The sequence below is a fragment of the Camelina sativa genome, chromosome 20, assembly GCF_030686135.1.
Source record: "Camelina sativa cultivar CO46 ecotype springtype chromosome 20, ASM3068613v1".
NCBI lineage: Eukaryota > Viridiplantae > Streptophyta > Magnoliopsida > Brassicales > Brassicaceae > Camelina > Camelina sativa.
In genome coordinates, this window is record NC_141899.1 from 21,210,136 (window position 1) to 21,228,464 (window position 18,329).

Here is an 18,329-nt window from a genome sequence, read left to right on the forward strand (position 1 = left end):
CCATTTCTTGCTGTTGTATGACTGTTTGATGGGGATATGTAGTTTGTATCATGCATCCCTTGAAAATTGGTAAGATCTCTGAAGACTGTTGAAAGTTTCATTTACAGGTACACAGATATTCTCAATTGATCGCGGTAGTGGGGAGCTATTTATTGGTACCGGAGAAAAATCTGCTGATCTACGACTTCTTTTGGTTGCGGACATTGAATTTTCCAAGTTTTCATCAGGTAAATCCAGTTTTTTCTTCATTTTTGTTGCGTGAAATTGCTTACACGCATCAATATAATCGTGTTTGTTGGAGATTTGCGGGTTTAAATAATCTATATTCAACACACACTTCTTTATAGATATATATGTATAGCTATATATACATAATTAGTAGGGGAGATAAAGAATCCAATATTTAAACCTTACAGTTTCCATCGTATATCTTTATGGAAGGTGGTGTTTTTCAGCGTTTTGTTTATTTCCTTTACACTCAAAAGAATATTTAGTAGTTTAATAAATTTACTGAGATCAGGTTATAATAGGAAATAAATCTTATATTGTTACTCATTTTTTTATTTCCATCATAGTTAAAAGAATAGTAAATGCATTCTACAATTTATTAAGATTTTCAAGTATTAGTTGGTAGTTTTTAGGAAAATAAATATTGGAGTTAACATAAAATATATTGTGCGTGTTGAATGTCCTGACCTTTGCACTGATTATCATATTTGTTTTTTTTTTCTTTTTTTTAAGGCAACTAACATTAAGGATTGTGGATACCATATTCTACCAAGAAATGCTAATATCTTTGCTCCATTAAGGGTTCAAGGTAATTTCTAGTTTAATTATGTGTAAATTTTTATTATTTAAGGATATGCACGTTTAATCCGTAATTGAAAATAAGCATTTAAGGTACAATTTTAACCCGTAATTGAAAATACGCATAAAGAAGTATCGAATTAGCTATGGGTCAGGCTTCTCGTTTTCAATCTATATGTAGATTAGTTTTAAATGTCTGAATACGTTTAAAATTAAAAATTTATACACGTAAAATTTTTAATTATATATAATGTATATACTAAACAACCAAAAACAGTTAGTAAGACAAATTTGTTTTTCTTTACTATTGTTCGATATAAAACTTATTGAATACGCTTAAGACAGATATAAAAATAAAGGTGGAATATTATTGAATAATACTTAAATGAATGGCATATTAACCATTCCTTATTGAAAGGAAAGGAGAAAGTAACTCCAAACAAAAACTGAAATAGAAATAGCAGAAATTAAATAAAAATGCCAATCCACCTTAATAAAAAACACAACTTCCGAATCACTCTCGCTTCTCAACTTTGATCTTAACTCCCTTCATTTTCTTCATGGTAACATTCGCATCATCCACCTTCACACCGACACACTCCTTCCCCACATCCTCATCAGTACCATTGTCCACTCCCTTCATTTTCTTCAAATCCACATTCGCATCTTTCACCTTCACACCAACACACTCAGTCCCCACATCCTCATCAGTAACATTGTCTTCAAATCTTAGTGTAGCAGCAGTCACACCAAATCCTTCAGCAGAATTCTCCCCGGGTTTAACACAGACTTTCTTCGAAGAAGATGCTTGATCACTTCCCTCAACATTAGGAGCATAAACACGCTTTGATGATGGTGTATTAGACTCATTAGTTTCTTGACTATAAGTCAATGCAAGTGGAACCTGTAATAACCAAAATCAAGTAACACAAAATATATATTAAAGTAGATACAAAATTAAATCCATAATTATAGTAATAGAGATTTTCTAGATTAATACCTGGTCACCAGAGACAATGGAAGCAGTGTTGACAATGTCAGCTGAATTTTCAATGTTTTCTTCTGCAAGTAATCCATCCTTAGAGAGCAACTTTGTAACCCTGTAAGAATCTTTTCCTTCCCAAATGTTCTCTCTCTCCACACAGACTAAGAAGACAAATGTCTTGCCAACCAAGTTTTTGATTGGTTCTAGCAAAGCTTCAGGATCCGAAATCTGTTTTTTAGGTTTCAAAAAGTTAGTAAATGTTATATTTGTTAAGATGAATGAAAAATATAGAGCTTACTTCATCCAATGACCCCCCCCCCCCCCAGAATCGAAGGTGCAGACTCTCCAATGATTTCAGTAGCAATGCTATCAAACAAAAGAAACTTAGTTTCTCCAGTATTGTCCATGACCTTCACATAAATCATGTATCTGAAACAAATATTTCAGCAGATTAATATTATGTGGTGATTGAGTAATGAAGAAAATCCATCTTTTCGATTGTAATTTACCTTGCAATGACGTTGGACACCACGGTCTTGCATGTGTCACACCAAACTTTGGCTTCTTGGCAATGCTATTGACACCATTGGCTGCGGCTGTATGAATATGGGTTACCTTTTTGTTGCAGTTCCGGCAACTAATGTAATACCACGCCCAGTCAATGTCGATTGCATAGATGGTGCACATGACTCTTATTTTGCCAATCTTGCAATAATAAAATTTTGTCAAAAAAGTAACCAAACATTTTTCAGTAAGTTATATATCTGGTACTAATTAGAGTTACAAACCTCAACAGAATCCACAAGAAGGGCAATGGTTTTCCTTGGATATTGACTACTATCACCATCTTCCCTCGAGACAATCTGGAACCGCGGGACTCTCTCACGGAATGTGAGTGAGAGACCATCAGCTGGCAGCCTGGGCATAACGACATGTAAGTACTGTATGTTGGTTGTAATTTGTACAAATCATTATAATTGCAAAACATACTTTTGAGTGAAAGCATCAACTTCAGGCCAAGCTGGATTGATAAGAAGCTGTGAAGCCTCAAATGCATTAGAGACACTCTTTAACCCTGCAAACGATATAACCGCTAGTTAATAATATAATATTTAGCAATAACTACCATGTGATATTTTTCTTTTAACTAAATGTAGACAGTTTTTACATTTGTAGGATCTGATTTTGGCAAACCTAAGGACGCAGACGACAATGATACCATTAGCTACATTGCAGGCTTGGTAAATGCCGGTCAGCGTAGGAACCCCACAAGGTACACGACAATCTCTCATCACTAATAATAGGAGGTGTGAAGTAGTTAAGAGATTTGTTTTAGACATTTTAAAAATAAGTAGAAAGGAGACAAAAATCATGATATCACCTCTCATCTCTCAACTCGAATTCGAGTTTGGAAGTTGCCTTGTTGTTAACTTCAGGATGCTCCATCTCACCAATGTTCACAACTTGGCCAACCACATCTATAAGTTTTGTTCGCGGGTTAATACGAAATAGTCATTGCTAAAACGATATATATATTGACGCAGTATGTGTTGTATATATTACTTACCAATCAGCATGTTGGTCTTTACATCATCTCTGTTAATCTGCTCAAACTTAACCAAGCTTAGAAAGTTGGAATCAGATTTAGGATCACTTCTTGTGACCATAGTCCCATTAACAAAACTCATCTTATAAAGATGATTTGTGGGACGAAATTGTCCACCGGCATGACTTAGAGAAAATGTCTCTATGAACCTCCATTCACCAATAGGTAGATGGTTAACATACCGTGTAACCAAGTCTTTTTTTACTGATGTGTGGATTTTCATTCCCTGAAATGATGAAAGTAGATAATAATAAGATTCATGTGAGTAAGAAATTAAAATAATGGAAACTATAATTTGATTCTTACAGTTTCATCAGCCAAGATCAGCTCCAGGGTTTCCACAGTGCTGCTTGTGTATTGACGGCACGAGTGAAGGACTTTGACTTGCACTCGCCATGCGGTCTTATACGGGCGGACGTCTCTCAAAAAAGCGAATGTTGCTGCCATTTCTCTCAATGTTTTTAGCTATGCGGATGTAGGTATGAAGAAGTGTGTGTTGTGTTTCTCTTTAGAAATTGATATTTATAGTTGGAGAAATGGTTGCTCAGCAAGGAGTTATACGATCCTTAAGCAATAATTTATGTATTCCTATTTGAGTTGTGAGAATATTGCAGAACAATATTTAGTTTCTAAAGAAGATATGTACACAAATAAATGAATTGCTTGCGTACAAAGTTATATATTTGCTAACATTGTGATTTCCTTAACTTTTGTTCTCGTTATCTAAGTTATAAAATCTTTGAGGTTGTAATATTTTCTTTCTCAAAGTGGGTTGATTTACATTCAGCATATGAAAACTTATTTAATACATCTTAATGATATGGTTGATCTCTCAAATGATGGCAACCTATTAATATTCTCGATCTCTTCGCATTTATGCTCGATTGTACAAATGATGGCAACCTATAGTTTATGGCAATAATCTTTGATAAATTTGAACCATTCCTATTGTTCCATTAATTGTTTAAATTCGAGTTAGTTTAGGAATATCTCTAGGGATTAATTAAGTAGAATTGTTCTTTAAGGAAATTCTGTAGGGGTTAATTTGAACCATTCCTATAGTTTCATTAATTGTTTAAATTCGAATTGTTAGTTTAGGAAAATCTCTTCGGATTAATTAATTAGAATAGTTCTTTTAGGAAATTATATAGGGGTTAATGTTGCAAAAAAACAAATTAAATAAGATAAACTTCAAGGGCATAAACCAAAATGTACTTAAAAAATGTTAATATAGATTTTATGGGAAGACTTTTATGGGAATGCAATGCAAATTGAACTTCCCTTTGAGGATCAATTACCATTTAAGCCAAATGTGTTTTAAAAAAAAAATATTGGTGAGACCTAAATATTTCTCATTTTGATATGTATTTCATACAACAAAGATACTAATATATTATTTTTAAATTATAATTTTCTTTCTTTCAATTGAACTCACAATATTTAGTGTCAACTATAAACATATAAATAAGATGAGAAAAAAATAGTAAATACTTTATATTTGCTAAATCTTTTTTAAAAAATAGATAAAGATATATTTATAAAATGGCAAACAGTATATTTTTCTCAAACATAAAATACATTATATTAATATAGTGCAGCTGTGTTGTCGCATTATCATCACCCTAATTCAAATATGGTATCCATATTGATGCCTAAATAGATAAATGTCATTTTTCTTGTTGATATATATTAATGTCATTTAAATTTTAACACTATATAAAGAACACATCAACTTCTTCCAATCCAAAAGCAAATTTAGTTCTTCTTATCATTGGGGGTATAAAAACATCCTAATTTTCTTCACCACCAAAACATAACATGGATCTAAAAATAAAATCTTATATACAATAATCTACGCTCCTTCTAAGCAAGGTCATCAAAAAGGTTATCTTCTAACTAGTTTAAACATGATCAAAACGTTGTTCTACACCTTCCTTCAAACAAAACACCAAGAAGAAAACGCTGATAGGACAGATCCTAACTATCCACTATTTCCTCAAATAGTCGAGATCCGACCCATAATTCCTTTCCGTTGGGAAATCCTCAAAACCCTCACAATACATGAAATATTTGACGAAGGCAATCTCCAACTTCCACATGATACTATGATGAGATACTTTTCGAAACATGACATGTTGCGCACATATTTCCAGACTTGTCAGTACGATTTATTGGTGAAAGATCTTGATACAAACACTATCCATTTTGTTATATTGTGGAAACACCCACATGAAGAACATTTTGCTATGCGTGAGTCTTGGATCAAAGAATTTGTAAAGAGGAGAAAGCTTGTGGCTGGCATGGTGGTTGGTATGTATTGGGATATCGTGAATCACATATTTTGTTTCTCAGTATTAGAGGGAAGTCAGTGACTCAATAGATTCAAAATTGCTATGACATACAAATAAATATATTATGTTCAAAATGAGATCTAGCAAAAATAAATTGTGTGAGACTTTTAATTTTTGGGTTTAGTTAAAGGAAGAATCATGTTCGATTCTGTGTTTTATTGTAGTCCCGTTATAATATATAATTAATATGAATAATCAATGTGTATGACTTAATTTTATATGGTGTATACAAATGATTTTCTTTTCCATTAGTATGTAATCATATATTTCAAACCTTATACTAATAGTTGTACGTAGGAGCATCGAAAGATATATATATACTGCCATGTGTGTGATTTGATTAATATTTTGTTTGTGGGCATTTAAACCGAACCGAATCAAACCGAACCAACTGAACTTAAACCGACCCAAGCCAAGCCCAATCATACGCTCCAACCATTCAGTTATGTTTCTTCTTAACCCAAATGGTTCGATTCGGTTTAATATTATTAAAATTATAAATATGTGATCTTACCTATTACCAGTTGCATTTGGTTTATATTTTACTTTATTTTAATTCTAATAAAATTAACTAAATAGAAATATAGATTTAATTATATTTAATATTAAGTATTAATTTAATTTTTCTAGCTTTTCCAATTTATTTGATTAATTATCTATTATAAAACCATAATCAGATTTATTTTGTTACATTATTTGATTTTTAAACCGAATTAAAATCGAACAAAACTAAAACCCAACCAAACCGAACAAACCAAACATAAACCGACCCGAACACAAACTAACTTTGGTTGAACTTGATTAGAATTTTACCAAAACCGAATAAACCGAATCGAACCGAACCCGAATTTAAACCGAAATGTCCACAGAAGGGACTGATCTAAAACATCTTATTTTATTAACTTGAATCAAAGACTACGTCTACGTAGAACATACAAATACAAACAACACTCAACATAATGAGTAAGCATTACAAAACCTAAGGTAAGTATTTCTAACTAGAAATCAGTTAACTTCCACCTTGATTGATAGTTGTGAGCCGAGACAATCTCTACTCTTGAACGTTATTTTTGAGAATATTTATGTACCCATTTCTCTTCATTGTCGATTTGTTTGTCCATGTTCCACTATGTCTGAATAGATTATTAAACCAGGTTTTGGTGGTTCAAAGGGTGTTTTGGGTGTTAGATTAATTGGAAACTGATTTTGGTCTTCTTCATATATAATATATATATACATTTTCCAAGTACATTTAGCAAATAAATCATGAACTTGCTATCTATTTACAAGACTGCCATTGTATTAAATTTCACATAAACATTTACTGAAGAATCATAACAAATTCGGATTTTATTTCAACAATATCTTCCCCTATTCAGATTTCCTAAACTATCGCCAATGACACAATTAGCATTTAAAATATTTGTAATTTATACCTTTTCCAAAAACTCCACAAGACATTAAACTCTTCTTTTATCTAATGGACGCCGAGATTTCTGATCTCCTTGATTCGCAACTATTTTTACCCTCCAACATATCTTCAAAATCAAAACAAAGAAACAACATTTACAACCAAAATATATCATATTCCACAAATATTCTATCAAACCAAATTTATAGTTATAATATCCCTGATTATTCGCTAACTCTGATATTTTATCTCCTAAAACGGATTTCATATACTCGCCCTAATCATTGTCCTATAAATATGTAACATTGCCAACCCGACTATCATAAGCAATTTTAAACCCATAAAGAAACCGTAAACATTTTTCCATCACTAATGGCTGCTACTTTTGCCTTCCTAAAAGATGTTAGACCCTACAAGACCGCCTGGAGGGTACAAGTGAAGGTAATCCATGCATGGCGTCAAAGTACTGGTGAATCTTTGGTATATGACCATCAATAAGAGTCAGGGACAATCTCTAGAGAAAGTATGACTTTACTTACCTAAACCTGTGTTCTCTCATGGCCAACTTTATGTTGCGTTGTCTAGGATTACATCCAAAACAGGTTTGAGAATACTAATACTAAACAAAGAGGGGAGATTCAGAAGCAAACAACTAATGTTGTTTTAAAGGAGGTTTTCCAAAACATATATTGAGTCAACAACCTCTATAAAGGTAACTTTGACCCACATTATAATACTGGCTATTTCATTTGTTGTTTGGAAACAATAAGATCAATAGCTTTCATTCAATAACTATGTTTTATTAAAAATGCAAGTGCCTCATTTCACAATAAGACCAATCAATCGAAACCCATGATCCCATCATCTCATAATCCGTAGTTACGACTATGCTATGAATTTATATTTTACTTATTGTAATCTACACATGTTTTGGCTAAACACAGTTTCTACTTTCAGTTTACTACATTTACCATGACTGTTTAAACACTACTTATTTTATTGTGTTTGAGAGGCAAGTATTTTATTGTTTGCAAATCACTTAAATTTGTAAAAGTCAATGCAGTGAACACAATCAAATCTCTAAAACTAAGTTTGTTGAATGCATATATAGATACTAACCTGAATCTGTAATAAATTATAGACGCCAAGTGCTGGTAGAGTACTTTGTTACATGTATGAACTTCAACCTGAAGAAACAAAAAACAACAGAAAGAACTAATTAATAGAAAGTAAACTATTATTCATTAACATTATGAATACAACTCAATGCAGTGAAAAATATCTATAAACCTGAATTGCACTTATCTTTCTCAAGGATGTGTTATTCATGTATAGAGAACATACAGATTGAATATTTACTTCACATTATATTAGCTCAATCCTCAATTGACGTCCATAGCTGATAACTTTAGTGTGCGACGCAATCGGTAACTTTAGTGTGCGACGCAATCCGATCCCAAACTGTTTCCATATTTGATGAATTACAATCTTATAAACAATCAATATGATATGACATGGGAAACCCAAAACCTTGATTGGAAAGAAAGAAATTTTTTTATGATATGAAATAACAAATTAATTTACCTGGAACACATTATATTAGCTGAATCCTCGATGGCCGCAAACCTCACCTAGAAAGTTTCCAAATTTGATGATCTACAATCTAATTAACAACCAATCTTCTTGACATGTGATATCCAACATCAAATTCGCAAACAATTTTTTACAAAACGATAGAGAGAACAGATTAATTAACCTGGAACTATTTGATAATTTGCTCAGTTCTTGAATTCTGGTGATGAAAACGATATGGAGATGAAAGCTTCGAATATCAGATGAATAGTATCAACGAAGTTCTGATTTCTCAGATTTACCAAAACCAGATAGTCGAAGATGATAAGGAAAAAAATTACAGACATAATTGTTCACGGAGACCTTCAGCTTTACTCGGTGGAGACAAAAAAAAAGAAAAGAAAATTGGGCCTTTCGTACAAAAACACAGGAGTCCAAAATATTAGTCCGACCATACAGCAATTATTTATTTATTCTACCTTCCTCATAGGCGTGTTTTTTAATACATAATATATTATTATATAAATTTTTGATCAATACTAATATGAAACCATTGATATAAATAAAACTTTATAAACAAAAAACACTCCACCACTTTAATTGAACAACTATAAATACAATTGTGTTAAAATGTTATATGGATTAAACAACCTAAATTACAAAATCAAATTATAGTATAAACATATAATTATAAAAAATATTTAATTTAAAATACTATTAATCCTACATTGTAAACAAAAATAACTAATCACATAACAGTATATTTGTTGACTCAAGTAAATTAAAAGGATATTCTCCCTATATAATAAAGCAATAAATTTACATGAAATTATACAATCCATAATTAATTTATTCAAATTATAGTATAATTATATAAATATAAAATATATTAATTACATATATAGATTATATAATATATAAATTATATTATTTATTTATAAATAAAAATATAGCCATATAATCCCTCGTTTGCTTGGAGGAGTATTTTTTCAACTAAGGAATTGGTAGAACATGGGCGCGGTGGGCGGTAGGTTTAGGTTGTTCTATTTCGGTTTGGCGAGACCCATGGATACCGGATATTCGTCCACGTCCAGCAACTGGTCGGGGAAGACTCTGGTTACCAAGTTTGATGGTGAACCATTTAATTAATCCTGTTACGAAGGATTGGCATTTGCCTAATCTGGAGGAGTTTCTGGATCCGGGGGATATACCGATTATTCGGAGTATGACGGTCAGTAAAGTCCAGCAACCGGATCGATTAGTATGGCATTTTACCAAGTCAGGAAAGTATACGGTTAAATCAGGATATCGGCTAGCCAGAGAATTAATGACGGAAGTCGAATACGGGCCGACTTGTACGACCCTTAGAGCCCAGTCGTGGAAACTCGATGTTACCCCGAAGGTCCAACATTTTTCTGACAGACTGCTTCGGGCACTCTCCCAGTGTTAGAACGGCTTGCGTATAGGGGTGTCCGGTGTGATACTCTATGCAAACGGTGTGAGTCTGCACCAGAAACTATTAATCATGCTCTTTTTGAGTGCCCTCGCTCGCGCGATGTTTAGGGGTTGTCACCGATTTTGTTAGTTCCAGATGGCTTTCCATATGCTTCAATCTATGCAAATTTGGATTTTATTTTCTGGCGGGCAGCTTCTCAGTTGGGGGATCCTGATGTAGCTCTTCGTCTCCCCTGGATACTCTGGTCACTATGGAAAGACAGGAATAAAAAAGTTTTTCAGGGGTTAGAGGCCGAACCGATGGAGATTTTACTTCTGGCGAATAATGATAAAGTACTGTGGGAAGAGGTCAAATCTTACTCAAACAATTATTCGCATACTATGCCCCTGTTGGAGGACAGGGGGGCGTTTCCTCGATGTCAGATTAATGTTTCATGGAAAGGTTCAGAATCTCTACAGGGTGTGGGGTGGTGGTATTGTAGTGATGAAAATTCGACACTTCTTCTGGGAGCACGGAGTCAGAGACGAGGTCCTACATCCTTACATGCAGAGTTACAAGCCTTGATCTGGACTATGGAGTCACTATTGGCGGCTGGAGTTGTCTGCCAGAGCTTTGAGACAGATTGTGCAGAATTGGTGGCGATGGTGTAGGCGCCATATGATTGGCCAGCTTTTTCGAATCTGTTGGAGGAGTTATTTTTGCTCAGATCACGCTTTCCTTCCTTCTCCCTGACCAGGATCACTCGAGAGCTCAACGTAAGGGCAGATTGTCTAGCCCGTTCTTCAAGATCTTTATTTACTGAAAATTCTCTTGTAAACTTTTTTCCTCCGGTTTGGACAACCAATCTTGGAGTTATCTTTTAATTTAATTAATGTTTGGTTGAAAAAAAAAATATATATATATATAAGCCCTGCGAGGTGTACCACGGGTGAATATCTAGTTGAATATATTTTGGCCATATATATTGATTCTGATCCCAAGTTATCATAAGTGTTCTTGATTGCTTAAAAAGTTTCTTTAGCCAACGGCTGTTGATGTTAAGACACTTTGTAAACAATTCAGTCTCAGATTAAATGATTGCAAGATCTATATTAATTTTTATACTATAATTTTTTCTTTCAACAAATTTAATGAATTAACCCATTAATCGATTACGAGAAGAACATAGTAATAAGTTTATAATTACCTACATTTTCTATGCTACTTTGAGAGATCTATATATGTAATAAGAATCCTCTAAGAAGATTTATTTTAGCTGAACTTTAGGTTAATTTTTAATTTTATACACAAGGCACACGTAATTTTATCATGTTAATTAAAATTCCTATAAACAAAATAGAGTCAAGCCGTTCGAGTAGGCCTAAATTCAAGTAATCTAGCATTTTGGGTTGTATAATATAGCAAGTTTTGATCCAAAAAATATACTCTATAGTAGTTAGGAACATTAGCGTAATCTTTTTAAAGCAGAATATTTCAACCCTCACCATAATTACACTAACTTTCCATTCTCCGTTGCCTCCTGTCTTTTATCTTCTTCGACTTCTTCGTCATCTTGTTTTTCTTTTCAGACATAAATTAGATAGATAAACATGTCTTGTTTGTTCATCTTCATAGCTTTGGTTCTGAGTTCTTGTGTCGGATCGTTGACAGCCCTTGATCAGACTTGTGGGAACAAAGTCGTGAACACTATCGTCGTCGACCAAACCGGCCGTTCAGGTAAGTTCCGTACGGTTCAAGCTGCCATTGATTCGGTTGGTGAATGGAATTCTCTATGGATCAAAATCAAAGTAAAACGAGGTGTTTACGTGTAAGTAAAGACCTACTCACTACTGTTATTATATATATTTTTTTAAATCGAATTTTAGAACGCAACGTTCTCGATCGACCACAATTTTCTTGCGTTTGATTTGTTTTGAAAGTAAGAAATTACTGTTTTTGGTGTTAAAACGATGACCTACTAACACTTGACTTCATCTTAGGCTTCTCCATAATTCTACATATATAGATAGTCTTTATCTAAATATTTGTCTAGGTTTTCATTTCTTAGAGTATTGTTAATATATATATTCAAAACATAATAAACCCTAATTAAACTTTGATGAATTTTCCCATTAATATTGAATATATTGTTTTGATGTAAATATTTCAAGACGTTTGTAAGAAGTTAAGAACTACATCAAATCTGGTCGTCCGTAATTTATCCGTCATTCAATCAATTTAACGAGTTGTATGATAATTAAATGTATAAAACAGAGAGAAGGTGATAATACCATACAACAAACCGTGCATAATAGTAGAAGGAGATGGACAAAGAGTCACGACCATCACGTACAACGGTCACGAAGCAACTGACATCAGCTCAACTTTCACTTCGTATCCACCCCATGTTGTCGTCCGAAACTTATCAATCATGGTACGTAACGGAACGGAGCACCACATTATCTTTTGACTATTTTTTTTTTTTCTGACGTAACAATATAATTTAGTATTTAGTACTGATACATTCTTATATGGTTGGCGTGGCAGAATACGTACAATCGTTTGAATAGTCTTACTACTACAGCAAACGGTATGAGTTGGGAAATAAAGCCAGCAGTAGCCGTTTCGGTTTATGGCGATAAATCTGCGTTTTACAACTGCGATTTCTTGGGGTTACAAGACACAGTGTGGGATAATCAAGGAAAACATCATTTCAAAAATTGTTACATCGAAGGTGCTATGGATTTCATTTTTGGAAGTGGCCAATCTATTTACGAGGTATGCGTACATAGTCTCTCTCTATATTATACACTTGGATTTCAATGGCAAACACGGAAACCGTACTTGATCACTATTTACCCAAAGAAACTGTTACATTGATATTTTAAAGACCTTTTGTTAATTAGACAAACGCCCTAGAAAGGCGGCACAGCTGCACCCTGTAGTAAAATCAACTTGCTGTTCTAGAAACAGTAATATGATCAGTCATTCAAAAGAAAAGAAAAACTTTGTTAAAAATTTACGATTCAACAAGTTGATGAATTTGAGACCAAAGATTAAGAAGATGTATATAGTATATACATTTTAACTAAAGAACATATAAAATGTTTGATCGATTGACAGGACTGTCAAATAAACGCAACGGCAGGAGCATTGGCATCAGAAGTGGCGGTTGGGTACATAACGGCACAAGGAAGACAAAGTGAATTGGACCCAAGTGGGTTCGTGTTCCTACGTGGTAGTGTATCAGGTAGCACCAGTGTCTATCTCGGACGAGCCTATGGTCCATTCAGCCGAGTCATTTTCATCCAAACCGATCTCTCTTCTGTCGTCCACCCTAAGGGTTGGTTCCCTTGGCACCAAGGTGGCCACATGTAAGCGCATCTATAACATTCCATTTAATTTTATGTGATGATGATATATGCAAACTATATATTAATTTTTTTTTGTTTTTGGTTTAGATCGAGTTTCACGTATGCAGAAGTTGAGTGTAAAGGAGCAGGATCGGATATATCTGGAAGAGTTCCTTGGATTGACAAACTTCATTCTTTTGACACTAAACGACGATTCTCTGTCTCTAATTTCATCGACCAAGATGGATGGATTTCCAATATTCCTCGTTTTTAATTGTTTATGAATCTTGTATTTTTTTTTTTTTTTTTTTTTTTTCTCTTCTTGTTGAATATTATTGTGTTTGAACTTTGAACTATAAAAGACTTTTTATTTTCTTACATAATTTCATTTACCTTGTAAGACTAGTCTTGGACAAATTATTCAAACCAAACTGAACTGACTAATATATGTATATATTTTCCCGATTCGCTTCTGATACATTTTGATCGCTCTTTTTTATATAACTTCGGTTTTGGTAATTTACCAAAAAAGAAAAAAGAATCTTCAGTTTTTGGTTCAGTTCATAATATTACCCGAGCAATCCAAATAGTTATTAGTTATTATTATTGTTTCATTTTATTTTCAAGTTTGATTCTTTATATTTTATAGTACTCAACCAATTTTCATCAAAATTGTACTAAAAACTAAAAATTAGCCAAATTTTATACGAATACCAATTTCACAAATTTATAGAAGTAAACAAATAACATCATGGAATTTTTTTATAATGTGTGATTAACAAATTTTTATTTATTTATAAAACCAAACAACATAACCGGAAACCCCAAAACCAGAATTCCAATGATACGGAACTGTTAATTACGGTTCAAAATTCAATCTCGTTAATCATAAGCGAACTTTTAGTTATATACCTTAACTAACTAACCGTCATAATCGAATTCGAATAACTCAAAACCCAATCAATCCGAACCGATTCTATTTTCGGTTTAACTTAACTCCTTTCCTCCAAAAATCGAATCACCCCAAACGCCAACAAATCCGAACCAACAAACCCAATGGCCATGGATGATTTGGTTAGCCAGGTGGCTATGCATTACTGGTTATAAACTAATCTACGTGGCTTAATCTCCCTTACACAAAAACTCTCTCTGCTTTTTTCACGCCCCCACTTGAGTTGAGCTCTTCTGCTTAACGGCGTGCTTCGCGACGAACCGCCATAGATAAGGTTCTCTCTCTTTTTTTTTTTTTTTTTTTTTTTTTTTCTTTTTCCCCCTCAGGTTGAATAAAATTATGTGGTGGCGATTAAGTTAGCCATAGGAGGGGCGGAAAAAAAAAATACCCAGAGAGACGAGTTTGTTTGATTTGCATGAGTCTTAGAGAAGACGAAGAGTACGAAATCAAAACTCGAGGAGAGAATCAAATCCCGGAATGGTTGCTTCCATGGCTCTGGTCAGGCACCACTCTCCGTCGTTCGATTTCCCGTTTCATTTGCCGGTCGACAGGAGCCGTTTTTTATCGCCGGTGGCGTTTTCTACAGTTCGTCATCGCTTCCCTTGTTGTAGATGGTTAAGTCTCACCTCATCACCTTCATATTCTCGCAGGTTCGAAAAACTCCTGGAATTCAAACCGTTTTGTGATTTTGATCTCTGATGCTGATTGTGAAATTTTCTGTACTCGTGATTAGGTTGAACAGCTTTAGTTCAAGGTGTTCGATTATAAACACTGATGTATATCATGATTTTGTCGCTACTACTGATGATGACATCAACGAGGATTTGCCTACTACTACTCCTCCAATTGAGGATCATTCTATTCCCATTGTTCATCTCGATACCAATCTCGCGGTTACTGAATCTCTCAGCTTACTAACCGAGTCTACTTACGTAGATACCGTTTTGACAGCATTGCCCGTATGTTCTTCCTCATTTTTGATCAAAAACCAAGAGTTTCTATAGTATTGCTTGAGCTAATCAATCTTTGGTGGTTTCTTGTTCTTGGTTTTAGGTCTTGTCTGAGGAGGAGCAGACTGCCATTGCAGCCACTCCAGCTCACCCTGAAGGATTATATGGTTAGAGCTCTCTCTCTCTCACCAGTTTTCCTTAATTGAACTTGCTGAACAAATGAGATTAAAATGTCTTCATTATTGGCATTTATCAACATGATGACATTTACTTGGTTTTTATCAGTCTTATATGCTAGTTGTTTGGTCGGAAATTTGGTTGAGCAACTTTGGAATTTTGCTTGGCCGTCCGCCATTGCAATGCTGCATCCGAGCTTACTACCTGTGGCAGTCATCGGCTTTGTCACTAAACTGGTGATCATTGCTGGGGGTCCAGTGGTTGGAAAGTTTATGGATTATAGTCCGAGGGTTCCTACATATATCTCGTTGAATGTCGTTCAGGTAATTTTTAAGAAACATCTTAATGATTCAGTATATAACATCACATATGACTTTGTGGTTACTTTCCTTCAACACCTGTCATCAGACATAGCAGTTAAGTGTCATAAGCATAGTTTATATCTACGTGTTCAGGCAGCTGCGCAAGTGCTATCTGCAGGAATGATAATTCATGCATACACTGTTCCTTCCACATCAGCATCGTCAATTCTTCTGCAGCCTTGGTTCTTTGCATTGGTATTCGCAGGGGCCATTGACAGCCTATGTGGAATAGCATCTGGAGTCGCCATAGAACGTGATTGGGTTGTATTGGTATGCTTTCTTTGTGATGCCATTGAATACCTGTTTTCGTCAGTGGAAACACCTACTGAAGTAATTAACTTATCATTTGGTAGTTGGCGGGAATAAACAGACCAATCGCTCTTGCACAAGCAAATGCTGTTCTCCACAGGATTGATCTACTTTGTGAGGTATTGTAATCCTCTTAATATATTTTATGTTCTTTCTGATCTTTTGATTCCAGTATTAACCAAATGACAAAATTTTAACCTTAAACAGATTGCTGGGACGATGTTATTTGGCATCCTCCTATCCAAATATGACCCTGTGACCTGCTTAAAGTTTGCTGCCACACTAATGATTGGTTCTTTACCAACCATGGTAAGTAGCAATTCCCTATAAACTTTTGGTTACTCTTCTTTTCAAGACTGGAAAGTATGGTCTTTGAAGCTAAATACGAAAACACAAAGCTGCTGTTTTGTATGAAGCTGAACTATGTAGAATGGGATCATTCCTGTTCCTCATGGGTTAAGTGTGAAACTCTATTTTCTTAATCATAAAGAGCTTTTAGCCTAGATCCGGTATTATCAATGTTTTTAACTAGAGAAATGTCTTGTCATCAACATTGGAGTGATGCTGTTGTGCTTCAGATCCTAGAAACAATTCCATTTGAACATTACCAATTTTACTGGGACTTCATTCCGTCTTGCACTTCTAATAGACAAAGTCTTTTTTCTCCAGACAGCTCTTATATGGCTGACCAACAAGTTCTCCTCTGGTGTTCTGGACCGTCCGAAATGCTCCCAGAGCAGCTGTGCTGCTGAAGGACCTCGTTCTGACACCGACAGTATTTGTAAGAAGACCTTATTACTTGAAAATGTTTGGATAAGCATATTATATGATGACTCGAGCATTTAGACATCACAAATACCATTTGCTTTGTTTATCAGTTGATATTGGCATGGAAACTATCAAGCTCGGATGGAAAGAGTATATTCAACAGCCAGTTCTTCCCGCTAGCCTCGCATATGTCCTTCTCTACTTCAACATTGTCCTCACCCCAGGCAGCTTGATGACTGCATTTCTAACACAACGATGTATGCTACTGTAACTTGGTCCCTCACTTTTCTTTAAACTGTTTGGGATATTACTCAACAGAATTTACACCAAACTTGTCTTTTCAACAGGTGTTAATCCATCAGTTATTGGGGGTTTCAGTGGATTATGCGCTGTTATGGGCGTGGCCGCAACTTTTTTATCAGCAAACTTGGTCAAACGATTTGGCATTCTAAAGGTTGAACTTTGTTTCCGTCATATAGTCTCTTGGGCATGTGTTGCGTTCTAGCTGGTTAATGTTATTGCGTTTGCGTTTTAAAACGATGCAGGCGGGTGCGGTAGGATTGTTTTTCCAAGCTTCACTCCTTGCTGTTGCTGTTACAGTTTATTGTAGCTCTTCTCTATCCCAAACAAGCCCACTCTTCTTCTTCTTGTCCATGATTGTAAGTTTATTCCCCATCTCTCTCTCTTTCTAACCAGTAAGATTACACACAGTTTTGGGTTGACGGAAAGGGAAACAAAATGCAGGTATTATCGAGGCTAGGTCACATGTCTTACGGTCTTGTGGGAGCTCAGATTCTCCAAACCGGAATTCCATCGTCCAAGGCCAATCTCATCGGTGCAACAGAGATCTCAGTGGCGAGTCTAGCTGAATCGCTGATGCTCGGAGTAGCCATAGTGGCAAATGACGCTTCCCATTTCGGTTTTCTTGCGGTTCTGTCTCTTTTATCAGTTGTTGCGGCCTCTTTGATATTCTGCAGACTGCTGAGAAATCCCACTGATGAACAAAGACGACTCTTCTCCTTCGACCCTCTCTCACACTGATTTGGAGTTTTTACATTGAGATGTTTTGTATAGTATTTTCTTTTTCACTGTATAAATTCTTTATTTTAAGTATAAAGAGAAAAAAAAAAAACCATGAGTTCGGACTTTGGTGTATATAAATTATAAACATCAAATTTGAGAAAATCGAAAGAGGATTAAGCGACCTGATTTGAATGAAGACTAAACCGGTTGAACCATAATTATTTTCATAAACCGAGAATTAACGGGATAATTTCACAATCAATTTCAA

General features: G+C 34.6%; 3 protein-coding genes, 1 long non-coding RNA gene and 2 pseudogenes across 7 annotated transcripts; 4 read left to right on the forward strand and 2 right to left on the reverse strand.

Annotated features, from left to right (window-relative positions):
• Nucleotides 1-1,157: 1,157 nt before the first annotated feature.
• On the reverse strand, nt 1,158-4,099 carry LOC147919257 (replication protein A 70 kDa DNA-binding subunit B-like; annotated as a pseudogene). Its single transcript, XR_015592270.1, has 9 exons — nt 3,360-4,099; nt 3,174-3,270; nt 2,961-3,086; nt 2,783-2,867; nt 2,581-2,710; nt 2,302-2,497; nt 2,104-2,221; nt 1,808-2,020; nt 1,158-1,711 (listed from the first exon to the last, which is right to left on the reverse strand). The product of XR_015592270.1 is annotated as a replication protein A 70 kDa DNA-binding subunit B-like (transcript).
• A 1,052-nt stretch (nt 4,100-5,151) lies between these two features.
• On the forward strand, nt 5,152-5,967 carry LOC104771156 (B3 domain-containing protein At5g26805 pseudogene; annotated as a pseudogene). Its single transcript, XR_015593506.1, has one exon. The product of XR_015593506.1 is annotated as a B3 domain-containing protein At5g26805 pseudogene (transcript).
• A 1,014-nt stretch (nt 5,968-6,981) lies between these two features.
• On the reverse strand, nt 6,982-9,168 carry LOC104771157 (uncharacterized). Its single transcript, XR_764735.2, has 4 exons — nt 8,917-9,168; nt 8,745-8,823; nt 8,280-8,621; nt 6,982-7,287 (listed from the first exon to the last, which is right to left on the reverse strand). It is a non-coding gene; the product is annotated as an uncharacterized LOC104771157 (long non-coding RNA).
• A 575-nt stretch (nt 9,169-9,743) lies between these two features.
• On the forward strand, nt 9,744-10,838 carry LOC147919258 (uncharacterized). The gene is made up of 3 exons (XM_087503910.1): nt 9,744-9,848; nt 9,895-10,134; nt 10,296-10,838. Exons 1-3 carry the CDS (start codon nt 9,744-9,746, stop codon nt 10,836-10,838), a joined length of 888 nt encoding a protein of 295 aa, XP_087360036.1.
• A 773-nt stretch (nt 10,839-11,611) lies between these two features.
• On the forward strand, nt 11,612-13,922 carry LOC104771158 (putative pectinesterase 52). Its single transcript, XM_010495633.3, has 5 exons — nt 11,612-11,995; nt 12,442-12,601; nt 12,715-12,945; nt 13,291-13,541; nt 13,629-13,922. Exons 1-5 carry the CDS (start codon nt 11,778-11,780, stop codon nt 13,792-13,794), a joined length of 1,026 nt encoding a protein of 341 aa, XP_010493935.1. The 5' UTR covers nt 11,612-11,777; the 3' UTR covers nt 13,795-13,922.
• A 732-nt stretch (nt 13,923-14,654) lies between these two features.
• Nucleotides 14,655-18,223, forward strand: LOC104771159 (solute carrier family 40 member 3, chloroplastic). 2 transcript variants are annotated; one of them, XR_015592861.1, is made up of 12 exons: nt 14,655-15,122; nt 15,206-15,431; nt 15,526-15,589; nt 15,708-15,922; nt 16,055-16,231; nt 16,315-16,389; nt 16,478-16,579; nt 16,944-17,051; nt 17,149-17,295; nt 17,386-17,492; nt 17,584-17,697; nt 17,783-18,223. XR_015592861.1 is itself a non-coding variant. In XM_010495634.3 (12 exons), exons 1-12 carry the CDS (start codon nt 14,950-14,952, stop codon nt 18,077-18,079), a joined length of 1,809 nt encoding a protein of 602 aa, XP_010493936.1. In that variant the 5' UTR covers nt 14,655-14,949; the 3' UTR covers nt 18,080-18,223. The 2 variants fall into 2 exon arrangements, 1 of the variants encoding a protein (XP_010493936.1); XM_010495634.3 differs by having other exon boundaries at nt 16,940-17,051.
• The last annotated feature ends 106 nt before the right edge of the window (nt 18,224-18,329 follow it).

Bases quoted from the DNA above. Each gene is read 5' to 3' on its own strand.
- LOC147919258 (XM_087503910.1), top strand. From the start codon at position 9,744: ATGGGCGCGGTGGGCGGTAGGTTTAGGTTGTTCTATTTCGGTTTGGCG. The intron at 9,849-9,894 runs GTTACCAAGTTT...CCTGTTACGAAG, and splicing joins ACTGGTCGGGGAAGACTCTG to GATTGGCATTTGCCTAATCT. The intron at 10,135-10,295 runs GTCCAACATTTT...CGCGATGTTTAG, and splicing joins AACTCGATGTTACCCCGAAG to GGGTTGTCACCGATTTTGTT.
- LOC104771158 (XM_010495633.3), top strand. From the start codon at position 11,778: ATGTCTTGTTTGTTCATCTTCATAGCTTTGGTTCTGAGTTCTTGTGTC. The intron at 12,602-12,714 runs GTACGTAACGGA...TTGGCGTGGCAG, and splicing joins TCCGAAACTTATCAATCATG to AATACGTACAATCGTTTGAA. The intron at 12,946-13,290 runs GTATGCGTACAT...ATCGATTGACAG, and splicing joins GTGGCCAATCTATTTACGAG to GACTGTCAAATAAACGCAAC.
- LOC104771159 (XM_010495634.3), top strand. From the start codon at position 14,950: ATGGTTGCTTCCATGGCTCTGGTCAGGCACCACTCTCCGTCGTTCGAT. The intron at 15,590-15,707 runs GTTAGAGCTCTC...GGTTTTTATCAG, and splicing joins TCACCCTGAAGGATTATATG to TCTTATATGCTAGTTGTTTG. The intron at 17,052-17,148 runs GTAAGAAGACCT...TTTGTTTATCAG, and splicing joins TTCTGACACCGACAGTATTT to TTGATATTGGCATGGAAACT.